The sequence below is a fragment of the Emydura macquarii genome, unplaced genomic scaffold (genome assembly GCF_026122565.2).
Source record: "Emydura macquarii macquarii isolate MOO-44397 ecotype Brisbane River unplaced genomic scaffold, CSIRO-AGI_Emac_v2 contig_71, whole genome shotgun sequence".
NCBI lineage: Eukaryota > Metazoa > Chordata > Testudines > Chelidae > Emydura > Emydura macquarii.
The window spans coordinates 7,756,675-7,778,488 of NW_027130208.1; the positions used below are offsets into that span (position 1 = coordinate 7,756,675).

General features: G+C 41.4%; 1 protein-coding gene across 2 annotated transcripts in view; it reads right to left on the reverse strand.

Annotated features, from left to right (window-relative positions):
• Window positions 1-1,120: 1,120 nt before the first annotated feature.
• EOGT (EGF domain specific O-linked N-acetylglucosamine transferase) overlaps window positions 1,121-21,814 on the reverse strand; it is a 43,026-nt gene continuing 22,332 nt past the window's right edge. Inside the window, exons 12-16 of one of the 2 annotated variants that reach the window (XM_067542162.1) lie at window positions 21,356-21,417; window positions 20,061-20,180; window positions 19,069-19,171; window positions 18,571-18,696; window positions 1,121-1,203 (exon numbers count right to left, since the gene is read on the reverse strand). In XM_067542162.1, coding sequence (XP_067398263.1) covers window positions 1,171-1,203; window positions 18,571-18,696; window positions 19,069-19,171; window positions 20,061-20,180; window positions 21,356-21,417 — 444 coding nt within the window. In that variant the 3' untranslated portion in view covers window positions 1,121-1,170. Of the gene's footprint in view, window positions 1,204-16,227; window positions 18,697-19,068; window positions 19,172-20,060; window positions 20,181-21,355; window positions 21,418-21,814 lie in introns of those variants that run through there. The other variant, XM_067542170.1, reaches the window with a different exon arrangement.

A 21,814-nucleotide genomic window follows, 5' to 3' on the forward strand; every position in this document is an offset into this window, starting at 1 on the left:
TCTCTCTCTCTCTCTCACACACACACTTCAGATTTTTCTTTTTTAGATACCTGTGGGATTTTCAAAGGTGACTTGGGAACACAGCTCCGAGTGACTTTTATTATAGTGCTTGATATAGTTATTAAAAATGGCACCATAATTGTGGCATCTGCATTGAGCACCAAGAATGAATACTGCTCAGAAAAAGTGAAGAAGAGAGAGTCTTACCTCAGTGAAAGGGTTGGCCACAAATATACCTTACAGCATGCTCTGAAAGTGAGGAGACTTGTACTGACAGCATTGGAAATACGGATTCTCATGAACAGGAAACTTACACACAGCCTTACATTACCTGCAGCCCAATACATTTGGTTAATTTTAAAAAAAAATTAGTTATCTTTATTCTCCATTTTAAACTAGCATGCTAAATACATTATATGACTAATTTCATCTCAATTCACTCCTCCTCAAGGAAGTCTCTACCTTTTGTCATGAGTTGATGTCGCCGACAAGAGTTTTTTTGGTTTGTTTTTAAGCACAAAATGTAGCCGAACAACAACTATTTTAATCTGGAAATTTGTCATAGGAAGCACAGGTTTGTATCAATTTGGTGCTTACTGCAGGGCCTAGATCCCCAGTGTTAAATTCTGTGCATCACTCTGTAAAAATAAACTGTTTTAGTGGATGTCGCTTCCCTTCCCAACATTCCCAATCTCTTCCTCCACTAGGTGGGTCTCAGAATGGTTTCCCAAGAAGAGGTATGTGGCCCCATCAGTGATCCACAAGCCCCAATCTGAGAACCCGGGCTTCAGAGGTGAACTCTCAGGTCAGTAAACATTCCCCAGAAGATCTAAACTATCTGCTCCAAGCCTAATGGTTGTTATGCAAAGTCCTGGAGGAGAAAATGGTTTTAGTACCTTCCTTCGCTACCTAAAAAAGACACAAGAAGCCATTACTGGCTATGGATATAACATATACCGAGTGTACTGTTATATAGATCTAAGCATTTGTGGGACGTTTTTAAAGCCATTGCTGTCCATTTTTGCACATTAAACCCCACAAAGAGATTTATTTACAACATTAAATCATTTCTTTGCTCTCTAGCTAGGTTTTTAAACTATTAAAAATTCATCACGAACCTGAATGCCAACTGTTGGGTTGTTGTTGTTTTTTTTTTTTCCAAACAATCTTTTAAAGGAACAGGTTCTTTAAAAATACCTTCAGCTGCAAATATCAGAAAAGAGCATGTCGTAAAATACCAAAGGGCTAAACAAGACATTAGTCACTGCAGAGAATGATCAAGAGATCCACTCATTAAAACACAGATGTTTATCACAGCTGTTGCAAATAGGGGGTTTCTTTGAAACAAACGTTTTAGCAGAGAAATAGAGAACTTTTTTCAGCAACTAAAAGCACAGCCCTTCCAGGCGGATGCTGGTCAATAGAACGTCCAATTGTCAACAGTACTGAACAATTATATTTTCTGTAAGGAGTGTATTTATGTCAAGAAACCCCCATTACATTTGCCCTTGATGTTCAGTGCTGTAAACAGCTGGCACCTGAAGTCACTTTTGAAATTCCACCCCATGCTGGTCCGCTTTGTCACTGAAATAACTGGAGGATGCTGGGGAGAGGACAGGAAGACCCCAGTTACAGGCTGTGACGTGATGACCCTTCTCAACAACCAGCCCTGTCTCAGTTTATAGGCAGTGCGATCAATATGCATCCTGGTTTGGGTACCGTGTAAGAGCAATTCAACCACCTCTTCCCTCTCTCTTACATAAATCCTTCTCTGCATTGCTTGCTCAGGGTGGCACTGTGTTGAATTAAGCAAGCTGCTGCTGCTATCATCATGTCCCAATCTGAAGTTCACTGACTAATGTCACATGGCTGTAGCATACCAGTGCTGTGGGATGTTCCTCTCACACACAGCTAGCTGGTGAAGGATCTGTACCCTTTAGAAAGAGATAGGACTCTGAGAACTAGGTTAGAAGCTGAAGATAAGGGGTGCTTTTATCAGCTCCTCAGATATTTCCTCTTTGAGGCTCTCTCGATCGCCTGGAACGCCTAATCAGCAGTTTCAGGACATTCCATACAAGATTTTGTTCTACGGTGTTGTCTAGTATCTGTGTTCAAAAGAACTTTATTTTGCACATTTTTTGCCATCGCCCCACTTTAAATGGACACACAGGCAAGGTCTTGTTTATTACAGATGATAGGTTTGTAAATTACAAGGTGTGTCTTTGTACCAAGTTATTTTCCCCCCTTATGGAAATGTTGAGCGTGTTGTATTCTAGGCATCAGGTTCAGTGAAAAAGGCCAAGTAAAGCTTTATTTATAGGGGACTCCAACTACTTTCTTTTGGGCATGAAACTTAGCACCAAACATCAGATGCCGTTTAAAGGGCACAGTAAACCCATGTGTGAAAAATTTCCACATTCCCCACAAACAGACTTACCTGTTTTTTAAAACCAAAAAGTAATGTGCTTTTCTGAGCCCATCTCTCCAATTAAATATAGAGTAACCTACCAGATTAGTGAAAGGGCTACATTCACTCTTTCATGCTAAATATACTGCACGTCATATGGAATATTAATAAACATTAATGAAATGTAACAGGGGGACGCAGTGGGCGCTTCTACTTCTGAAAACAAGCATTCTACCACTCTCAAGTTTATTTTCTACAAATCCCCTTGGTTTTCTTTTAGTATTTATCTTAGCGCTGGTGCCAGCCACACCATTCAATTGCACTGACATTATCTTTTAATTAACCCAGGTAACAAAGCTTTTAGTACAGACTATCACCAGATGTTTTCTTTATGTGATCATCTGCGTGTGTAGCACAGTTAATACCAACCTCCTAGAACCTGAAACCTCTTTAAAACACAAGCATCTCACAGTGGGCATAATCAAAAGCTATTGCAGTTAGTGTATCTTCTAGGCTGCTGTATGTTAACATTTTATGAATAACAACGCACTCAGTGCAGCAGAACTAGATTTCAGGGGCAATGTAATGATGCATGCTGATAAACTGATCTCTGGTCTTAAAGCGCTCTGCTGTTTGAATGACTGACACAGCACTCTGCATGCTGGGGTCTTTGCGCAGCACAATGAGAGGCAATGTGCAGATTGGGGCAACTAACAAACAAATCTGAGGGAGGAGGTTTGTTAAGCAATTGATTTAGGGCCCTGTGACAGATATGACAATTTCCCACAATAGGACTAACCTCAGTGAATTAAATTAAACCTTGAATAAAGTTTACGTGTTTTAGGAGCTCACTGTATTAAAAATGCAAATATTTATGTATCATTATGGGGCTAAGGATTGTCTGTAATTCCATAGGAGAGGGAGACCACAGCCCTGCAAGAATTAAGAACAGTGCGGGGTGATTAGGCAAATTCACTCAGATTGTAACACCTCTAAAGAGCTACCGCCACCAGGAGAGACATGCTTCTGCTGGTTCATACAGGATTTTCTAGAGACCAGCACACAAAGAAAAGGGGTTTTGAATAAACAGCCTGAGTTCAGAGCCCGCTTTCTGATCAAACATATAGACTGCACTGTCTGTCCAAGGGGGTTCCCTATCCTTCCTTGGAAGGGTTGGCAGGATTTGGCCCAATCTGTGCGCTAGTTCTGAGCAAAGGCTCAGCCTGTGACCACAGGAAAAACCCGTGTGGAGTTGGAAGGTCATCACCAGAGCCCTTTTCTGGAGTCAGAGGAGATAGCGGGTAAATGCGTTAGCAGACCCGTAGATTCTTGTAATGCTTTTACCTTAAGAATAAATGTGCTTGCTTAGGAAGAGCTGGGTGGTAACTTAACTGAGACAATTGCACCGTTTACCATCTCTGAGGCAAAAAGTAACGCAGGCCAGCTTAGGGAGTCTGACCTTGCTGGGGAACTCACCGTGTAGACAGCGAGCTGTGCAGCCTGGAACTACCCTGGTCAGGAGATGCAGGGAGGCGGGGGGAGAGAGAGAGAGAGAGAGAGAGAGATGCATGTCTTCACCCAAGACCGTGAAGGCTGAAGAGTCAGGAGCCTATGCTAGGTGTCCTTGCTGGACTATAGACGGCGGAATACTGGTGGAGTTGCCCTCAACTTTAACAGCCCCAAGAAGGCAAAGACTAGGTGATTAACTTGATGCAAAAGGAGCAGTCCCACTGAAGTCACCTGAACCACAAGGAGCACGTAAAGTTAAAACCGTGCAGACGTCTTTGCAGGATCAGAGCTTTAGAGCGTAGTTTCTCATCCTGTGGGACACGTATCCTCAGGGGTACGTGAGGAAAAACAGAGTGAAGGGGAAGCAGGCGGCAGCTGCTGGCTTCTGGGGAAGCCGGGCAACAGCAGCCCTCTTCCCACCCGGTCCCAGCTCCCAGATGGGAGGCATGTGGCAGCCCCAGACTTCTGGGGAAGGCGGGGGGCAGCCCCCCGCTTCTCACCCAGTCACAGCTCCCACCTGGGAGGCAGGCGGCAGCCGCTAGCTTCTGGGGGAGGTGGGCAGCAGCCCCCTGCTTCTCGCCAGGTCCCAGCTCCCAGGTGGGAGCCCGGTGGCAGCCTCCTGCGTCTCATGAGCTGGCTTCACAGCTGGGCGGCAGCCACCCATGCCCCAGCTCCAAGCCAAGGGACAGCCTCCAGCGCCCCAGTTTGAAGACAGGCAGCAGCCGCCTGCCCACATCCCTGGGTCCCAGCCGGCGCGGAAGCCGCCTCTGCCCCAGCTCGGATTGGGTGGCAGTTGCCCACCTCCCAGGCTGGTAGCCAGGCAGCAGCTGCCTGCAACTTGCCCAGGTGGGAGCTCCCCTCCCTGGCTCAAAAGCCCAGTGCCCAGAAAACTTGTCCATTTCACTCCTCTAGCTGAGCAGTGAAATTGACAACTATGATAGCCCCAGATTTCCTCTCTCTCACCCCTTCCTCCTCTCAAATCTATGGCATAAAATTTGGCACAGCGCTTTATAGTCCCCAGCGTTGGCATGCAGCTCAGAGCCTTCTAGCTTTGGCCAACATCACCTCTAGCCCAGGTACATACTTGAGTTGTGCACCCCTGGTGTAAAGGCGGTAACTCTACCCACACCAGATCTGACATCTGTCATATCACGGCCTTATATACTCAGCCCTTCTTCCAACATAGGGCTCACTTTAGTCTGTAAATATAAAATCCTGTGGAAAATGGAGTGTTGGGTACTTATTGCAACTTTCAGAAGTTAGGGGGTACTTGCTACTTAAAAGGTTGAGAAACACTGCCATAGAGTGTAGGTTGTTTGGGGCCAGGGCCATCTTTTCATGATGTGAATACACAGTGCCTAGCACAAAGGTGTCTCACACCCTGAGGGGGGCATCTACTCAATACTACAATACAAAAACAAAATCAATGAATGAATAAATAAATATTTCCCAGGACAAATGTTTTTACACCCTTTTTTCCATAGCAAACCTTAGATCCTGACAAATATTTAGCATGGTCTTCCAAGTCTTTCCTCACAGGCATGACAGCTCAGCATTATCCCGGGTAACCAACTTTCTACTGGTGAAATCCTGCCAAAACCTTTGTTTATGGGATCCCCTAAGGAAAATTAGAACTGAGGGGGCCACACGTCATGCTCTATATGTAAAAAATATAAAACTCACGTTGAAGAGATGTACGTACACAGTTGATCTGCATTTGGGGGGGAGGCACATTTAAAAATCTGTCAAAGTTTAAGTTGTCTTAAATTTGAGGCTTTTTTTTTTTTTTTTAAATCAATGGGGGGAATCTGAGATCCTGAGGTGTCTTTGCATTGACTTCAAGGGGAGTAGGACCAAACCCCTAATGGTCAGCAAAATGCTGAAGTCCACAGATTCATCTGTTTTTTTGTGACTATGTTCAATTTAAAATGGTTAAGGGCCTTCCTTTTCAGTCTAGATTTATCCCCCTTTAGTGGATTCTATAAACAGTAGGTAAACAGAATGGCCTGTTGTACCTGCTTCCTAATTGCTTTGTTAATCCTCATCCTTTTTGACCCTTGCATAAAGAAGATTATTCCAGGAAAACCAATGGTAGGAATTCCTTTATAATCACCTTAGTCTAACCTCACTAACTGATACAGTATAATGTCAGTAGGGAGAGCTTGCATTGTATCTATTACAAACTAACACCAAAGATTTTCTCTTCCACATGCCTTTTTATTACTAATTAATGAACTTCTGTAGCAGCACATTCCAGAAAATATGGAAGCTTAGTATAGAGGTGTCCAAAAGAATGAAGGCCTCTAGGACAAATGATGTAACAGTTTTATTTAAAAAACTACACATGCCTCTCTCAAAGTGATGATGCATATAAACAGGCATTTACTGCCATATCCAAACAGCATGTTAAGGATGTGATAGGAATTGGTTTCCTGGCAAACAAAATGTTCTTGAGAAATATTTCAAGGAATATTTGGAAGAAGAAATTTCATTTAAAATGATCTTGCATGACTACAGAAGAGTTTGCAATAGATTTGTTAAGCACGCTGCAGTAGACGGCCTTCCTATCTATGGTTTGATAAATAATTTATACTACTACAAGTCTCATTACATTTTCAGCCTTTCTGTCATTTGTGCTGCCATTGAGAGACTGGGGAATAAATTCTCCCCCCAGCCGATTACGATTTCAGTGAAGGGCTAAAACTTTAGTCAACTCATATACACAGGAAAAACTCACTACCCACGTCCAAGCCAAGGTAGTCACCTCCTTTACGGAGTGTGCATCAGGCCTCAAACAGAGTCCCAAACATTGAAATTCAGTCTTGAACTGAAGTATCCCAACCAGCCCTTTCTCAGTGTAGAATGGTGGGTTGTAGTTCAAGTCATAACTACAGTTGGACGATTAAGTATTAGGGTCAGCAATGTATAGTGACAACAAGGTAATAAAGTTCAGTGTCTCTGGGGAAGGATGGGGCTAAAATGAGCATGGTGATAACTTCAGAAAGGGAGAATTAAAAAAAAAAAAAAATGAGGAAGCGTCAAGAAATCCTTAAGGACAAAATTGCGTAAATTAAAATTCTTAGACTCAGCATTAGGCTCTGTAAAAGGAAAACGGGGGCTCTCCACACTGGATTTCTTGGAGTGTATCCCCAAAATAGTGGTTAAGGAGAAGTGGTAGATATAAATTACGTGGACTTTCAAAAAGTCTTGAACAAAGTCCATCACAAGTGGCTATTAAGAGAACTAAGTAGCCATGGTGTGAGAGAGAAAGTATTGTCGTGGATCAGAAACTGGGTAAGAGAAAGAAATAAAAAAAGTTAGGCATAAATGGTCAATTTTCAACACTGAAAAAGAGCTAACAGTGAAGAAGCCCAAAGAGCTGTCATTCGCATTAATGAATACATTCTCTAATGAGCTGGAAAAGGGGACACATAGTAAGTGGTAAAGTCTTGAGAAGACTGAAGCACTCCAAAGAAACCCAGAGCTAAATGAGCAGGCAGACGAATTTCATTGTTGACAAATACAAGGTAATACACATTGGAGGGAAAGATCTGAACTACTTCACAGTGCTGGGTTCCAAATTAACTGCCACCACTCCGGGAAAAAGAAAGAAACTCAGGGTCATTGCAGACAGACCAATTAAAACTTCTCCATATGAAGCACTCGACAAAAAGCAAACTGTTTAGGTATCTAAAGAATGGGTGAGAAAAGAAGAGCAAAAATATTCCAGTTCCAGTCTATGAACTAGTAGCATGCCCTCACCTGGATATTGCATAAATCCTGGCCCCCCTAATGTCATGGGGAAAAAACTCCCATTGACTTCAATGGAGCCAGGATTTCACCCACTGTGTTCAATCCTGGACCCCTAATCTCAGAAAAAGATATGGCAGAGATGGGAAGCATACAGAGATAGGCAACAAAAATTAAGAGACCTAGGAAGACTTCCACAGGGGAAGAGATCAAAAAGGGTGGGGCTGTACAGTTGAGAGAGGAGATGAATAAGAGAATGTGTAGAAATATATAAAACAATTAAAGGTGTAAAGAATCTGGTGCAACTTTGTAACAGCTTTCATCACACAGAGAGAAGAGATCTCAAGAAACTAAAAGTCAATATAAGTATAAAACTGATGGGAAAAAACCAACTCAATTAATCTGGAGAACTCACTGTCACAAGGCTTTGGAGACCACAAACTTAGCAGGATTCAAACAAAGATTAGATACCCATATGGATAATGAGACCATCCATAGTTACATTAGATAGGGTAGAAAAGTGTAAGGGATATAAACCTTCATGCTTTGACGTGTAAGCCAATCAGTAAGTGCCTGGCATTAAGTAAAAACTTCTATGTATGGTTATGCCAAAGTGTCCTTTAGAGGAATCCTTGTACCTTCTTCTGAAGCATCTAGTCCTGACCATTGTCAGAGACAGGATGCACCACCACTCGGCTTCATGATGGAAATTCCTATGTTCCTATCTAAGCATGCCCGGTCAGATTGGCAGTGATCTTGGGGATTTTTTGTCTTCCTCTGCAGCGTGTGGCTATGGGTTGCTTGCCAGGATTATCTGGATCTCTCTCATGTAACCATTTCCCTGCCATTGTGTGGACCTCCGATTCTGGTGCACCTTGGTCCCTCATATTCGCTGCCTGTGGCACATAATCATCTAGTCTCCTCTGGGCTATAATATGATGGTCTGATTTCGGTAGTTGGGTTTACTGTACAGGTGCTGGGTGGTGTTGATGGCCTGTGATATACTGGGCAGACTAGATGATTCAGTGATCCCTTCTGGTCTTAAACTCTGTGGCGCTAGGACATTTCAAAACTGATTTATTTTTTTTATTGAAAAAAAAAATGGCTAATTTGAGAAGGTGAAAAATATTGGTTATGCAAACAGTATAGATGTGTTGCTAGATAATACATTGAGAGAGAGGAATCCTGAACAAGTAAACATTAGTCTATCAAGATGGGGCTATCCACAAAAGCCCTAAAAATCATTATCTAACGTTTGCATTACAGAAAACTCTAAGGAAAAGACATGTCTGGTGGAGAGCTGAGAGAGTGGAATTTGAGAAATGCTCAAATACTGTTGTACCATATGTCTCTTCTGCAGAAAGATCAAGCTTCTAGGACATACGGGGATTTCGTATTTTCTAGTGTTGTTTCCAAAGAGAGAACATCATGCTGAATTGATGTCTTTGCATGGCACTAATATCAAATACTGTTTCAAATCTGATCAATAAAACACACTTTACATCAAATGACCAGAGAGCTATCAATTTTTTTTTTTTTAAATCCCTGTTTCTCTCCTGGATTCTTTACTTCAAAGGAAAGCATTAAGGTTACTTAGTAAGTAATGACTGATTTATTACATAACATTCAGAAATGTTTTCTTTGAAGCATGAATGAAAAGGTCTAGTATTCCCAATTTTTTCTCAGGGTTGAATGTTAAAAATGCTGAATATATAATATCAAAGGCAATATAGTAACCAAGGGCATTGGAAGGAGATTTGGAGCATCTGTGTTACTCTTGGTTTACTTAGCAGTATTTTAATGAAATGTTTAATATTCTGCATTGGATTAATTCTGCAGTTCTCTCGTCAGGAAAAAGACATAGCATGAACAATTAAGATCCACTTTGAAGATACCATTGCCTGTAACACACACATCCCACAGAGTTTTCATGTAAAGCTTCAAGAAAAAAAAACACAAAACAAAATGTACACATTTGGCATTCAGTCAAGCACTGTAGCCAATGAACAAATGGATTACTCACTCCAACTCAAATTATAGCACTGCTCTCAGCCTTCAAGAGGTACTGATGCATTTTTCAGCTGCAATTTTTTCTGTTGACAGCTATTATCCCACTTAGTAATTAACAACAATACAGATTACTCTGTACACCAACAGTGCCTTCCATCAGAGGATTCCATTGCACTTTACAAACATGATTACATTTTGCTTCAGACCATTCCTGTGTGGTAAGTTTTCCCCATTTTACAGGTTGAGAAACAAAGGCACAGAAAGATTTAATTTGACTAAAGGTGCAGTGTTTGATTTTGACCAAAAAAATCTGCAATAGAGCCAATAATATAGGATCCAGGTCTCCTGACTCCCGTTCCTGTGCATTCACCACTAACCCATTCCATCCTCTCTTTTGTAGAGGAACATCTGGGCTCTGATTCAGCATGCGCTTAAGTCAGTCCCTATTCAGCAAAGCACTTGCACCCATATATAAAGTTAAGCACATATTTAAGTGCTTTGCTGAACATATTTCAGCATAGGAGGCAGTCTCTTCTCTTTCAAGGTCTGCTGCCCTTCCTCTATGTTTTTTTTAAAAAAGTTCTCAAAGACCTATGCTGATGTCACATTACTGTCAGGTGACGTGGGGGGGATACGGGAACTGGACTGAGGAATTTAAGAAAGAAGGATATTACGAACCTTCACCATGTGTCGCCTGTTGGAATGCTTTTGACATGATTATGCAAATTACCCCTAACATTAAGCGATGGGGAGGGGGAGGAAATAGCTTGAAAAAGTCCAGTAGAATCCATGCTTCTTAAATAATGAATTATGATGCATCAAAGGATGTAAATGTAAGAGGGCAGACAGGGAAGATGAAATACTTTAGCGTAACTTAACACCATGATAAATAAATGATAAGGAAGGCTGAATACAACTCTACACGTAAAGATGGCTAGGGAAGAGAAATCACTACATTCTTTCCCGAGCTCTGAGTAAGCACATGAAGGCAGAATTTGGGGTTGACCCTTTCACCAGTGTTTTTCAACACAACATTTTCATCTGGGCTCGGATACCTTCAATTAGCAACATCCATCCTGACTCTCTCCCCCTCAGATCCTTCCACAGATCCCTCTGCAGTAATATTTTTTGAATGCCGTTAAAGTTCTTTCCATTATGACAAACTGAGAATGTACGTGCAATTTGACAAAGATGAAATACCAGGTAGAAGGGATATTTCATTGTGTCATCAGGGCTTTGGCATGGCAAGTGGTGAAAAAACAATTCAGAGTTGTTAATGCAATGCACATGTCTTTTCATTGACCGACACGCTACATTCTTGATGGAATAATTAATGATGTCCAATGACAATCATTGTCGAGCAGACACCTTGCTTCTTTATCACCTAACAGATGGTAGCTCTCTGTTTGTGGATAAGCCCCATGAAATGAATCAGTGGGCAGCAGCACAGTGCAGGAGAAGGAGGCTGCATCTTTGTCAATCAGTTTCAACATTACACATAATTAAATCCATCCTGCAATTATCTCTAGGCCCCAAAACTTTACAACCAGAGATCCTCACCTAAGGCCTCCACCAAAGCTTCAAATGAATGTTCATCAAACCCCAAGACGAATGGATTAATAATCAGGACTAGTTCCTCACTTGATGTAGGTAGCTGCAACTGCATGGACATCAGTGGAAATACCATGATTTACACCTGCTGAGAATCTGCTCAAGGTAGCCTCCCCATTTCATGCAACGCTCTGCCTCTTTCAGACATAACTCCTGTAATCACCAGGAGAAAACAGTAACTTCCGGAGTGTCTCCAGGAGTGTACCTAGACACAAAAATATACTGTGCCCCTGTTCCCTGGGAATGACCTTCCCTTTGTTGCAGACATGCGAATGTTCGGTCTCCTTGCCCCTATAAATTAGGGAACAATGCACTTAATCTGTCCCCCCCCAAAAGCTAAGAGCTGTGATAATCAAAGAACAAGCACATCTTAGCACATGAATTCTGTCTGGCACCCAAACCAATAACCAGCTAGGTAGACCCCCAAATAAACTCTGCCTGCCCACCGGTTACCAGTTCTCCCACTGCCTAGTCAGTAGCGATAAATCCCTTCCAGTCAGTGGGTTGCATCCAAATACCTGTTGGCATACAGCAGCCAAGAAAGGACAATGTTAAGGTAACTATCTTCACTTGATGAAAAGTGACTGACTCATATGTTAAATTTCAACAAACGTGCAAAATGTGCTGGGGTTTTTTTGGTTTTTGACTGTACTGTACTCTTATGAGTGCAGAGTGCTCTATCTGCATACATCCGTAATTTGTAGCATGTGAGTTACTGACAAGGTAATAGTTTTGAATCTCATTCAGATTTGAACGTCTCACTCTCGTAGGCTGTTTTGGTAATCCCAGCCCATCTACCTTTTAACAATACTTACACCGTACTATGAAAAAGACACCTATGTTTTGACCCCTCTTGCCTTTGATTCAAATAACCACCCTCTCTTTTACTTGTCTTTAAGTATTTTAATTTCATTCAGCTAAACAAATTTCCAAGCCTGTTCTTACCAAGTGCTGAGATATCTCAGTTCCCAATTACTTCTATAAACAAGTGAGAGTTGTGAATATTCTGCACCTCTGAGGAGGTAAACAACACCCTACAGAATCAAGGTAAGGGGCCAAGGAGCACATGGTAATTTGACTTTTAATCCATTTTTCCTTCTGACTGCAGGTTACCTATACGCCAAAATTATCTGAAAAAGAGCACAAATCCATCCCAGTATCTTTCTTCAAAAATGAATCCGCTCAGTTACTTTTACCTCATAATAAAGCCCACCACGCGAGCAAGAGTCCCGTCCTACAGTCTTTTCACTCTGATTTGAGAGTGTCAGTCAGCTCTCATTTTAAAACCCCACCATGCCAAGTGCACATTCATCAAACACAGCCCCTACTGAACTAAGTGGTAGAGATAATTACGTAGCTGATGATACATAATGGATCGTGCAACCTAGGTAATGGTGTGGCATAAATGGAAATTAAGCCTCCAAGTCGAACAGAAAAAGTGTTAAGTGCTAAAAAAGTGATGGTTTAATACAAAATGCCCTTTCACAAGAAAATAAGGGAGTGCTAGAAAGTTCACTAAAAATTGTTTTCTAAGCCCAGCTAAGTTTTATCATAAAGGCATCAAGAGATAAAAAAAATGCAGATGTTGTAGCATCTGAGAAATTTTTGAAGACTGTCCAGATTATTTTTTCAGACAATTTCCCGCTAAAAGTAGGAGGAGGGGAAAACAAAACCATCACCTATACCTCTATACTTGCCTCTGAGCTGATTCTTTGAATTTATAATGAGACACCATTTAAAGAACCATGATCATATATGCCATTTGAAAGTGTTCTACTGCCATCTAGTGCTGTAATCTTTAACGTATTCCCAAACAAGCACTCCCCTTTGGAACTACATGGAAATCAAAATCTGCTCTACGACAAAAGAAAGATGGATTTATAATTCGTGCAGGTCTGAAGGATTAATGCAGACCTCTTAAAAAACCACCTGCTTACTTAAAGCAAAAATGTTACAACGTTCATGTAATTTGAGTAACGCTTTGTTTCAAAAATGAAAACAGTTTGAACACAAACATAATAAAATGAATGGAATCTAAAATTGGAAAACTAGATTACAGAATATTAAAACTGGTCACTGGTATGCTACAGCAGTATAAGGTTGAACTCAAATAGTCATGGAATTTTAGGATGGCAGAACACATAACTTCAAAAACAAGTGACTTTTCACACTACACTCATAACAACCCATAAAGGCACTTTTAGTCCCTCCACCTCATTCTCCGTTTGGTGGTTGATCTCTGTTGCACCTACCTTCTCCTTCTCATCTGACTCTATTTCCTCTGGGCAAACATTCTCTAGTTTCTCCCATCCTCAGAAATCCACCCATGCATCCTTTTACTCTTGATACAATAGCTCCTTGCCTGGACAGTTTATGCATACATCAGCTTCCTCTGTCCACCCACGCCTGGATCTACTGAGCAACATGCTCATCCAGGCCTCAAACATCCTCTCTTCCTCGCTAAGGCTTGACGTCTTTACTGTTCTCATTCTCTTTGACCTTTCCACAGCCGTCAAACTCTTTCATCATTCCTTCCTCCTTGAGACCTTGCCCTCCCTTGGGTTTTATGGCCCTGTCTTTTCAGGAGTCCTTTCCTCTGGACAATTCTTTCAGCTTTTCATTGACAGTGGCAACTCCCCATCATCTCATGAGGAGTCTCTCACGGCTCTGTTCTTTGCTGCTTCCTCATCTCCCTGTACACCTTCTGCCTTACCTCAGCCACTCTCAAGGATTCAACTATCATCTCTCTTTGCTGACTGCTCACAAATTTACCTCACACCTGACCTCCTCCAGCTTCTGGAGTTTGCTGTTTGACAGCAAGTGCATTACAGCAAAGGGTCAAGATTAGGGATCTCCCAGGTAGAGAAGTCAAAGGCTTTTGTTTGAGAGAGGAAGTGTTAAACATTAGCCTTCAAAGGGGAGACAGTGTTCTGAGGCAGTTGGAGACCTGGAGAGAAAGCAATGAAGGGAGTGATGACATCTGTGTTTCTGGGGTAGCTTGTCAGTGATTTGGTCTACCTTGGTTTGAGATGAACATCCTCTTTCCAGGGAGGATGGAGCTAGGCTGTTCTCAGTGGTGGCAGATGACAGAACTAGGAGCAAAGATCTCAAGTTGCAGTGGGGGAGATCTAGTTTGGATATTAGGAAACACTTTTTCACCAGGAGGGTGGTGAAGCACTGGAATAAGTTATCAAGAGAGGTGGTGGAATCTCCATCCTTAGAGGTTTTTAAGGCGAGGTTTGACAAAGCCCTGGCTGGGAAGATTTAGTTGGGGTTGGTCCTGCTTTGACCAGGGGGTTGGACTAGGTCCCTTCCAGCCCTAATCTTCTATGATTCTAACTCATATGCAATGCAGCTAGAATTACACCACACACCACCATTTTCTCCAGCAACTAGAACTGAGCTTTCGCAAAGCTCCTAAGCCCCACAGCCTGTCAGCTGAAGGGGCAAGGAAAAGAAAAGTAGGACAGAATAGTAACTCTCAGAACACTGAGGCAGTACCCAGAAAGGATACTGAGGTAAATGAAGTTGTATGTCCATCTGCCCAACTAAACCAGGAGAAAGGCAAGGTTTGGGCTGGGCCAAACTCCACCCACTGACAGGGCAGATAATGACAGGATGAGACACTGTGAATGGCAAAGTCCACTTTTGACCTTGTGAGTGGGGAGGGTCATTAATCATGTTTCTACACCCACTGGGTCCCTGGGGACCCAGCCTACCCGTTACCAGTTTAAACAGCAATGGGCCTCGGCCATGTCATGGATTCCCCCAAAATCGGATTTCCACTCACACGAAAAAGGGCTATTCTCCCTCCAAATGACCTCTCTGGAATCCTGTCCTGGAAGCTCATCTGAACCAAACCACTGCCTCCATCCAAAAACTGCCCCTGATTTTTTTGATCGAGTTCCCACTAACCACCACCAAAAAAAAGGCAACCTCTACTTATTGCCAAGATTGGGTTTGCCTTTTTTTTTTAATTTACAAAGAGTTATCAAATAACGTTCATGAGCTTGCATGGTGGATTCATCCCAATGACACAAGGCCACAGGGGCTGGAGAAGGCTCCGAACGTGTTAATGAAATGTTAACATTCAGGCTTGCTGCAGCTGGCTGAGTTGGGAGAGTATCCTGCCCAGGCTTGCCGGTGAAGGCCCCCATTCAGCAGTCCATCTCTGTACAGCCAGCGTTCACACCATGGGTTGAATTGGAGCTTAGCAGCAATGTGAAAACAGCCACTCCCGGACCCTGGGCTGCAGACTCACACACATGCTTACATTTACAGACTGAGGGCAAGTCTACACATCAGCTGGAAGGTGTAACTCCCAGCTCAGTTACATGTACACACGGTAGCTCTGCTCCAACTGGCGCCTACCAAATAGCGGTGTGGCTGTGGTGGCACAAGCAGCAGCTGGGGCTAGCCACACTGCTATTTTTAACGTGCGTGCTTGAGCAGAGTTGATGGGTGCATGTCACCCAAGCTGGGAAGCACCTCCCAGCTCCTGTGTAGATCTACCCTGAGTATTCCCACTGACTTCACTAGCCCTACTTGCAATGCATAAAGTTAAGCATATGCTTAAATCTTTGCAGACTCAGGGCTTACCACAGTATACCCCTGATGTCCTCTGACAATCAAAGGTCAGACCATGGACCTACCGATCCAAACACATGCACCATCCAGGAGTAAGGTAAGAGTAATTACGTAAGTGTGAAAAGGGGGTCAATTTTCATGACTTTGCCAAGGTGCCAGTTAGATTTGAAAGCTGAAATCTAACAAACCAGGTTTGCCAACAGGGTAAGTACTACAGTCAATATAGAATGGAATCTATAAGGATAATCCCTTCTTTACTGAGTCAGGGGGCGTTAATTTTACTAATTTTAATGCTGGGTTCTTTTCAGGTCAAGTTTCAAGTTGAACAATATTTCTCAAGTCAGGACACTTGCTTATTCTTAACCAAACAGCAATTTATTAATTCACCCAGAACCACATTAGTATAACAATCAACAGTTCAACACAAGTGTAGACACAACCAGATATTCAAATTTGCCCGTCACTGGGGAGTTCAGCAAGTCCCCTGGCTTTTGTCACAGTAAGAAAAGGCCCTGTACAGACAGCTAGACCCATGAAACTCCTCCTCAAGCCCAGGCAAAAGAGTGATTCGTTTTTTCTTTTTTGCAATGCATTGTGCTTTTTATATACAATTCTCTCTTTATTAAGCATATCTGTGTACATTTCAGAGTTATGTTTTCCTTAGTCTTAAAATATTTTAAATTTTCAGTACACATTTATTAGCTTATATTTCTTTTATACATTTTTCTTTTTTTTTAAAAAAATGAGGTAAAAACACATGAATACAAGAACTCTGTATTTCTTAGATATTTGTATTTTAAAAGGCATTTTTCATGTGAAGAAGTGCAATTTTGCTTATACAGTTCCTTTAAAGTAAAACAACTTTGTCTGTCAGTTACCCAATATCCTACTCTAAGAATTGCACCAAATATCTTAATGCATTCTGTTTTAGATCTCTAGCTTTCTATACACTGTTTAAGGTCATGAGAGATCTATAGACAAGTTATACTTACAGTAATTTATCTTTACCATTATAGGCAGGACAGTAAATATGTCTACACTCTGTGAAATTGCCTATGATTGTTACAGAATGGAAGTCAATAATATCTACAATTATACCACTCAAGTGTTTACACTTAACGTAACATGTTCTTGCTTTCGCATACAAATATATCTTCTGCCTCAGGCAACTGAGACACTGTACTGTTATAATGCAGGAATGTCATGGAATTCATTCTAAAAAATCCACAGTATAACATGGAACACTGTCCTTTGTCTTGTTGACCTCAATCTTTAGATATTTATACAAGTTTTTACACACATCATCCTGGCACTACTGAAATCAATGGGAGAGTTCCCACTGAATTCAACAGGGTCAGGATTTCACCCCTACAGTGGAATTTTTGAACACCCTCAGCACTGCCCTAGCTCTGCCTCCGCAGAAGTCCAGGGTAAAGTTCCCACTGACTTCAACAGGGGCTGAGTTAGACCAATATAGAGCACTTTCGAAATGCACATCCACAGGGCCTGATCCCACTGAAGTCAATCCTACTGTGGATCAGGCTCTACTAGAATAATAATGTTCTTTTCATGATTGAGTTGTTTCAATTTAGTTGAGAGCTACATCACCCTATCATTTTTGCCAGAAAAAAAGACAGTCAATTCTCATAAGCCCCCTCAAAGAGAGTATATATAATACTGTTCAGACTGTGATGTTTTCTGCTACAGAAGAGCTGCTTTTGTGCAAGATTTGGAAACACCTGGAATTAACTGAATTACCTCAATATATGATTAAGAAAAGGTTTCTTACATCTTGGAAGAGAAAACCTGATCTAGCCCAGACAGGGGCCTTTGACAGAACTGGTGCTTTTTATAGTTTTAACCTTTTTTTTTTTTTTTTTTTTTTTGGAGGAGCGGGGAGGAGCCACAAAATTAAAGCAAACTATTGCTACTTTTTGTAAGGTTTAGGTTTTAAACTTAAAGATGCAAGGCGCAATGCTTGTATCTGGAAAATGCTTCTGAGTTTAAAATCTGACTCTCAGGGTATACACCATATCAACTAGTAACTGCTTTATACTGACAACAGGTGCTTTACAAAGGAATGGCTTAAAATCTAGAGAAGGAAGTCAATTCCTACCCAGATATTTGCAACACGTACAGTACTGCAACATAGAAGCTTCAAGACCAAAACATTGCTGAGACTAGGAGGAGGAACTGGAGAACTGTTTCCCTCATTACACTTTAATACGTACGTCATTCATACTAGGACCAACTTGAGAAATAGTTCTGTATTAATCCTCCCACAACACACATACCCCATTCCCCACCCTTATCCCTCCTCTCTCTAAATATGCACAGCTTGCTAGAAGATGACAATTTATACGAGATAAATATAACCTGAAATGGATGGACAAATCTCTATACAAAAAGTCAAGTAGTGAGAATTAGCAATGCAAACAACTAGTGCAAAAAATAATCTTGATAAATAGAAATCACCAACAAAAAACTCCTAGAATAAAATTTAGAACTGAAAATAGAATATGAAAATACAGTAACAAGCTATGGGAGTGTTTTTGGTAGGTTCCCCCCCGCCATCCTAGAAGTTGGTAAGCTTTATCCCAGCATGGATTTGTATCTGTTTTAATACATTTTTATGAAGTGTTGCTTAAAATGATTTTTTAACCCTTAAATTTGACCTAGAATTCATCGTGTTTTACCCTAAATGGCCACTTGGAATGTTGTGATACATGATCAGCCGCCAAAAGCACAAGGTACATAAATTCTTCCACATCAAAGGAGTAGTTAGTAAACTTTGGGTGTTCTCCCAGTGTTGGGTGGTGTCCCTGGAAAAATGAAACAAGTTTATACAAGCAAATAAGGCACTTTTCATTTGAAAAACAAGTAGCAAATTAAGTGATCTCCATTTTAATTTATAATCTTCAATCCATTGATCTCCTCTAAAACAACAGTGCAAGTCAGTAACTGTGTAACAACAGAGTTATTGACAATTTGACTTAATGGCCAATTAATTTCATTTCTCTTTCTCCCCCAGCTATTAATATAAAATGACTCCTTAATCAGAGACGGAAAGTTAATTTGGGCTAAAGCAAAGAAATAATATTTCATGTACAAGCATCAAGAGGGGTAAAAACAAATCTACCTTTAAACAATTAAAATGTGAAAAAGGTGGCCTCCCCCCACCAGCTAAATGTTACCTGATCTTCAGGGAACACTTTGTTCTGCTTTTGCCAGGTAATGTAATGGATGCCTCTCAGCCTTGCTAAATCCAGGTAGCAGCGTTCATCCTCACAGTTGTATCTGGGGACATGCAGCATCACTGTCATTTTACATTTACCCACAACAACTACCCTCCAGTCTATCAAGATGGAATAAGTTTACAGTGTGCACATTCGTTGTTCATGTATAAAACCGAAAGACCACAGGCAATGGGCCAAATCCTACTGTGACTGATTGCCTAGGCAATCCTATCGATTTAAAACAGGATTGCCCAGAGTGGAAATAAATGTGCTTAATAAAATGCAGTATGTTTGTCCTTTGTTTTTAAAGGAAGGGTTTCTAATAACAATACTTTGCAGCAAAAAAATATATTTAAATGGAACTACAAGAGAAAGGTAGGTAGGGACAGAATGCAAGTAACAGAGCTGGAATTTAGCCGGGATGCTTGCACCAACATCCTTACTCATGTAGCAACAAATGTAGTCATGAAATCTTTAAGAGTTAGGGTTTCCATTTCCCATCTCATCTAACTGACTCCCCTGGATAACCACAATGTCCCCCTACCCCACGATATTGCTGCGACATTGACTCAAAGAAAAGAATTCAACCAGCACCCCTCCTTTCTTTGGAGTTTTCCCATCCTATTACTAATTAGGCTGTTCCCTACTTCGGCATGTGCTCTGTTGAAGTCACAGGCCAAGATGGTGAGATTGTCATATAACGGATCGGACATGCACCCCTCACTCTTCCTGGAAAAAGATAACTACCCTTAGCAAGAGACCATGCCTAAAATGTTTCAGCCCAAAAGGTGAAAGTTATGAGCAGCTGAAGTAGGGCCTTTATAATGGAAGCACACACGCAATCCTACAGCTGTTGCTATAAATGCTAAAATATGAACAACGGAGTGCTGCAGTAGAATGCATGAAAGAACATTGGAAGTTATAAGCTTAAAAAAGAAAAACAGACTTACAGTTCAAACACTACAGCCCAGTCTGGCAGAAAAAGTAAATGCGTAAGTCCAGCTCCATGCATTCCAATGAGTATGTCAGAGTTATGCGTGATTTTCAATTGCTCTGAAAATTCAAGTTCCCTGCAGACAACACAATGTGTGTGGGTCTCCAGCATGCTCATCCATCTTAGCAAGAATTAGCGACATGCAGATAATGCAAAAATAACTTATGGATAATTTTGAAAAAAAGGAACATTCCAAAGCATTGATCTATTTTAAATGATCTTCTAAATTGTAACTACTCAGCCCAGAACCAATTCAGCATGGAATTACAAAGAGTTGAAGATTTCAGAACTTCATTCTAGTAAGACTGTTACAGACGTACAGCTTTTTCAGATAGGTTATGACATTTAATTATGGTTCCAATAATGATTCTTCGATCATTCATTTGTTACATTCAGACACTTACTTTATTGGTTAGACCTTTTTATAACAAGAGTTACACAGGAGACAAATCAAACAAAAAATAGTATTTTAAAATGGACATTATGAAAGTGCACGACTCCCTCCTGAGGGTGCAGATATTGCACATCAACTCACAGGTCTAGCATTCAGAGGACTAGACTGGGAGTCAGCAGATGGGCTCAATTCCTGGGTCTGTCACAGACCTGCTGGGTGATATTGGGCAAGTCACTTCACCTCTGAGGTCTGTTTTGTCTATTTGGATTGTAAGCTCTCTGGGGCAGGGACTGTTTCTTACTGTGTGTGTATACAGTGCCTAGCAAATGGACCTGCAATCTCTAGGCACCAATACACACAGGTCAGACATAGGCTACTATCTAACTGTTACAAAAACAAACATCATAAAGGAATTTACAAAATAATCTACTAAAAGGGACTGGAGGTAACTGATCTTTGGTCTCATGCCTCACAGATCCCCTGAGATGTGCAGCTAGCAGTGATCATCAGCAAACCCAGAGGCATGGTGGATACATAATGATTTTGGGGGATTTCAAAATTTGTTATTCTTAACAGTGGGTTCAGTCTGGGGCCTGTGAAACCTTGACAGACATTTTTAATAGCACATTGTGGAACAGGGTGGGGAGAGTTTAATTAGTTCACATTGCAATTCCTCAGTAACAGTATTACTCTTTATATTTATGGTTCTTGCTTTTTCTGGAAGCAGCTGCACATAGGTAGGAATCTGTGGCCAGGTGGGCGGGGTCTAGACCTCAGTTCCTCCATTTGTTACTGGATTGTAATCAAGCACAGCCAACAACACAGACACTATTATGATTCTCTACCAACATACATACTTGTACTTGTAATCTGCCACTTTGACCTCAAACGCCGATACTGTTTTCAAAGCATTCACAAGCTAGGAAAGAAAGAGGAAAATTTAATGCGGTACTTGTTTTACTTCCTTTTCCCAGCCCCCGCTGCTTTTTACCTTCTCCACACATCCCCAAGGAATTATACTAGAGAACGACAGCACATTCTCCCACTGTTATATCATTTTTTTTCCCCCTCAGTCTCTGCATCTCAGGTGCCAGCACAGAGATTCTTTCATATCTTCCCACCTACAATTCAGCATCTTACTTCTTGCAGAGAGATTAAATGGACTACATAGTCTCTGAAGCTGCAGAAGATCTGATTCAATTATCTCCTCCATGAACCCTTCAGGCCTGATTCTGTAACACTGAAGCCAGAGGGTGTTTTGCCATGGTCTTGAATGGGGACAGGGCTGGACTCTTAGAGCCAGATTTTCAAAAGTA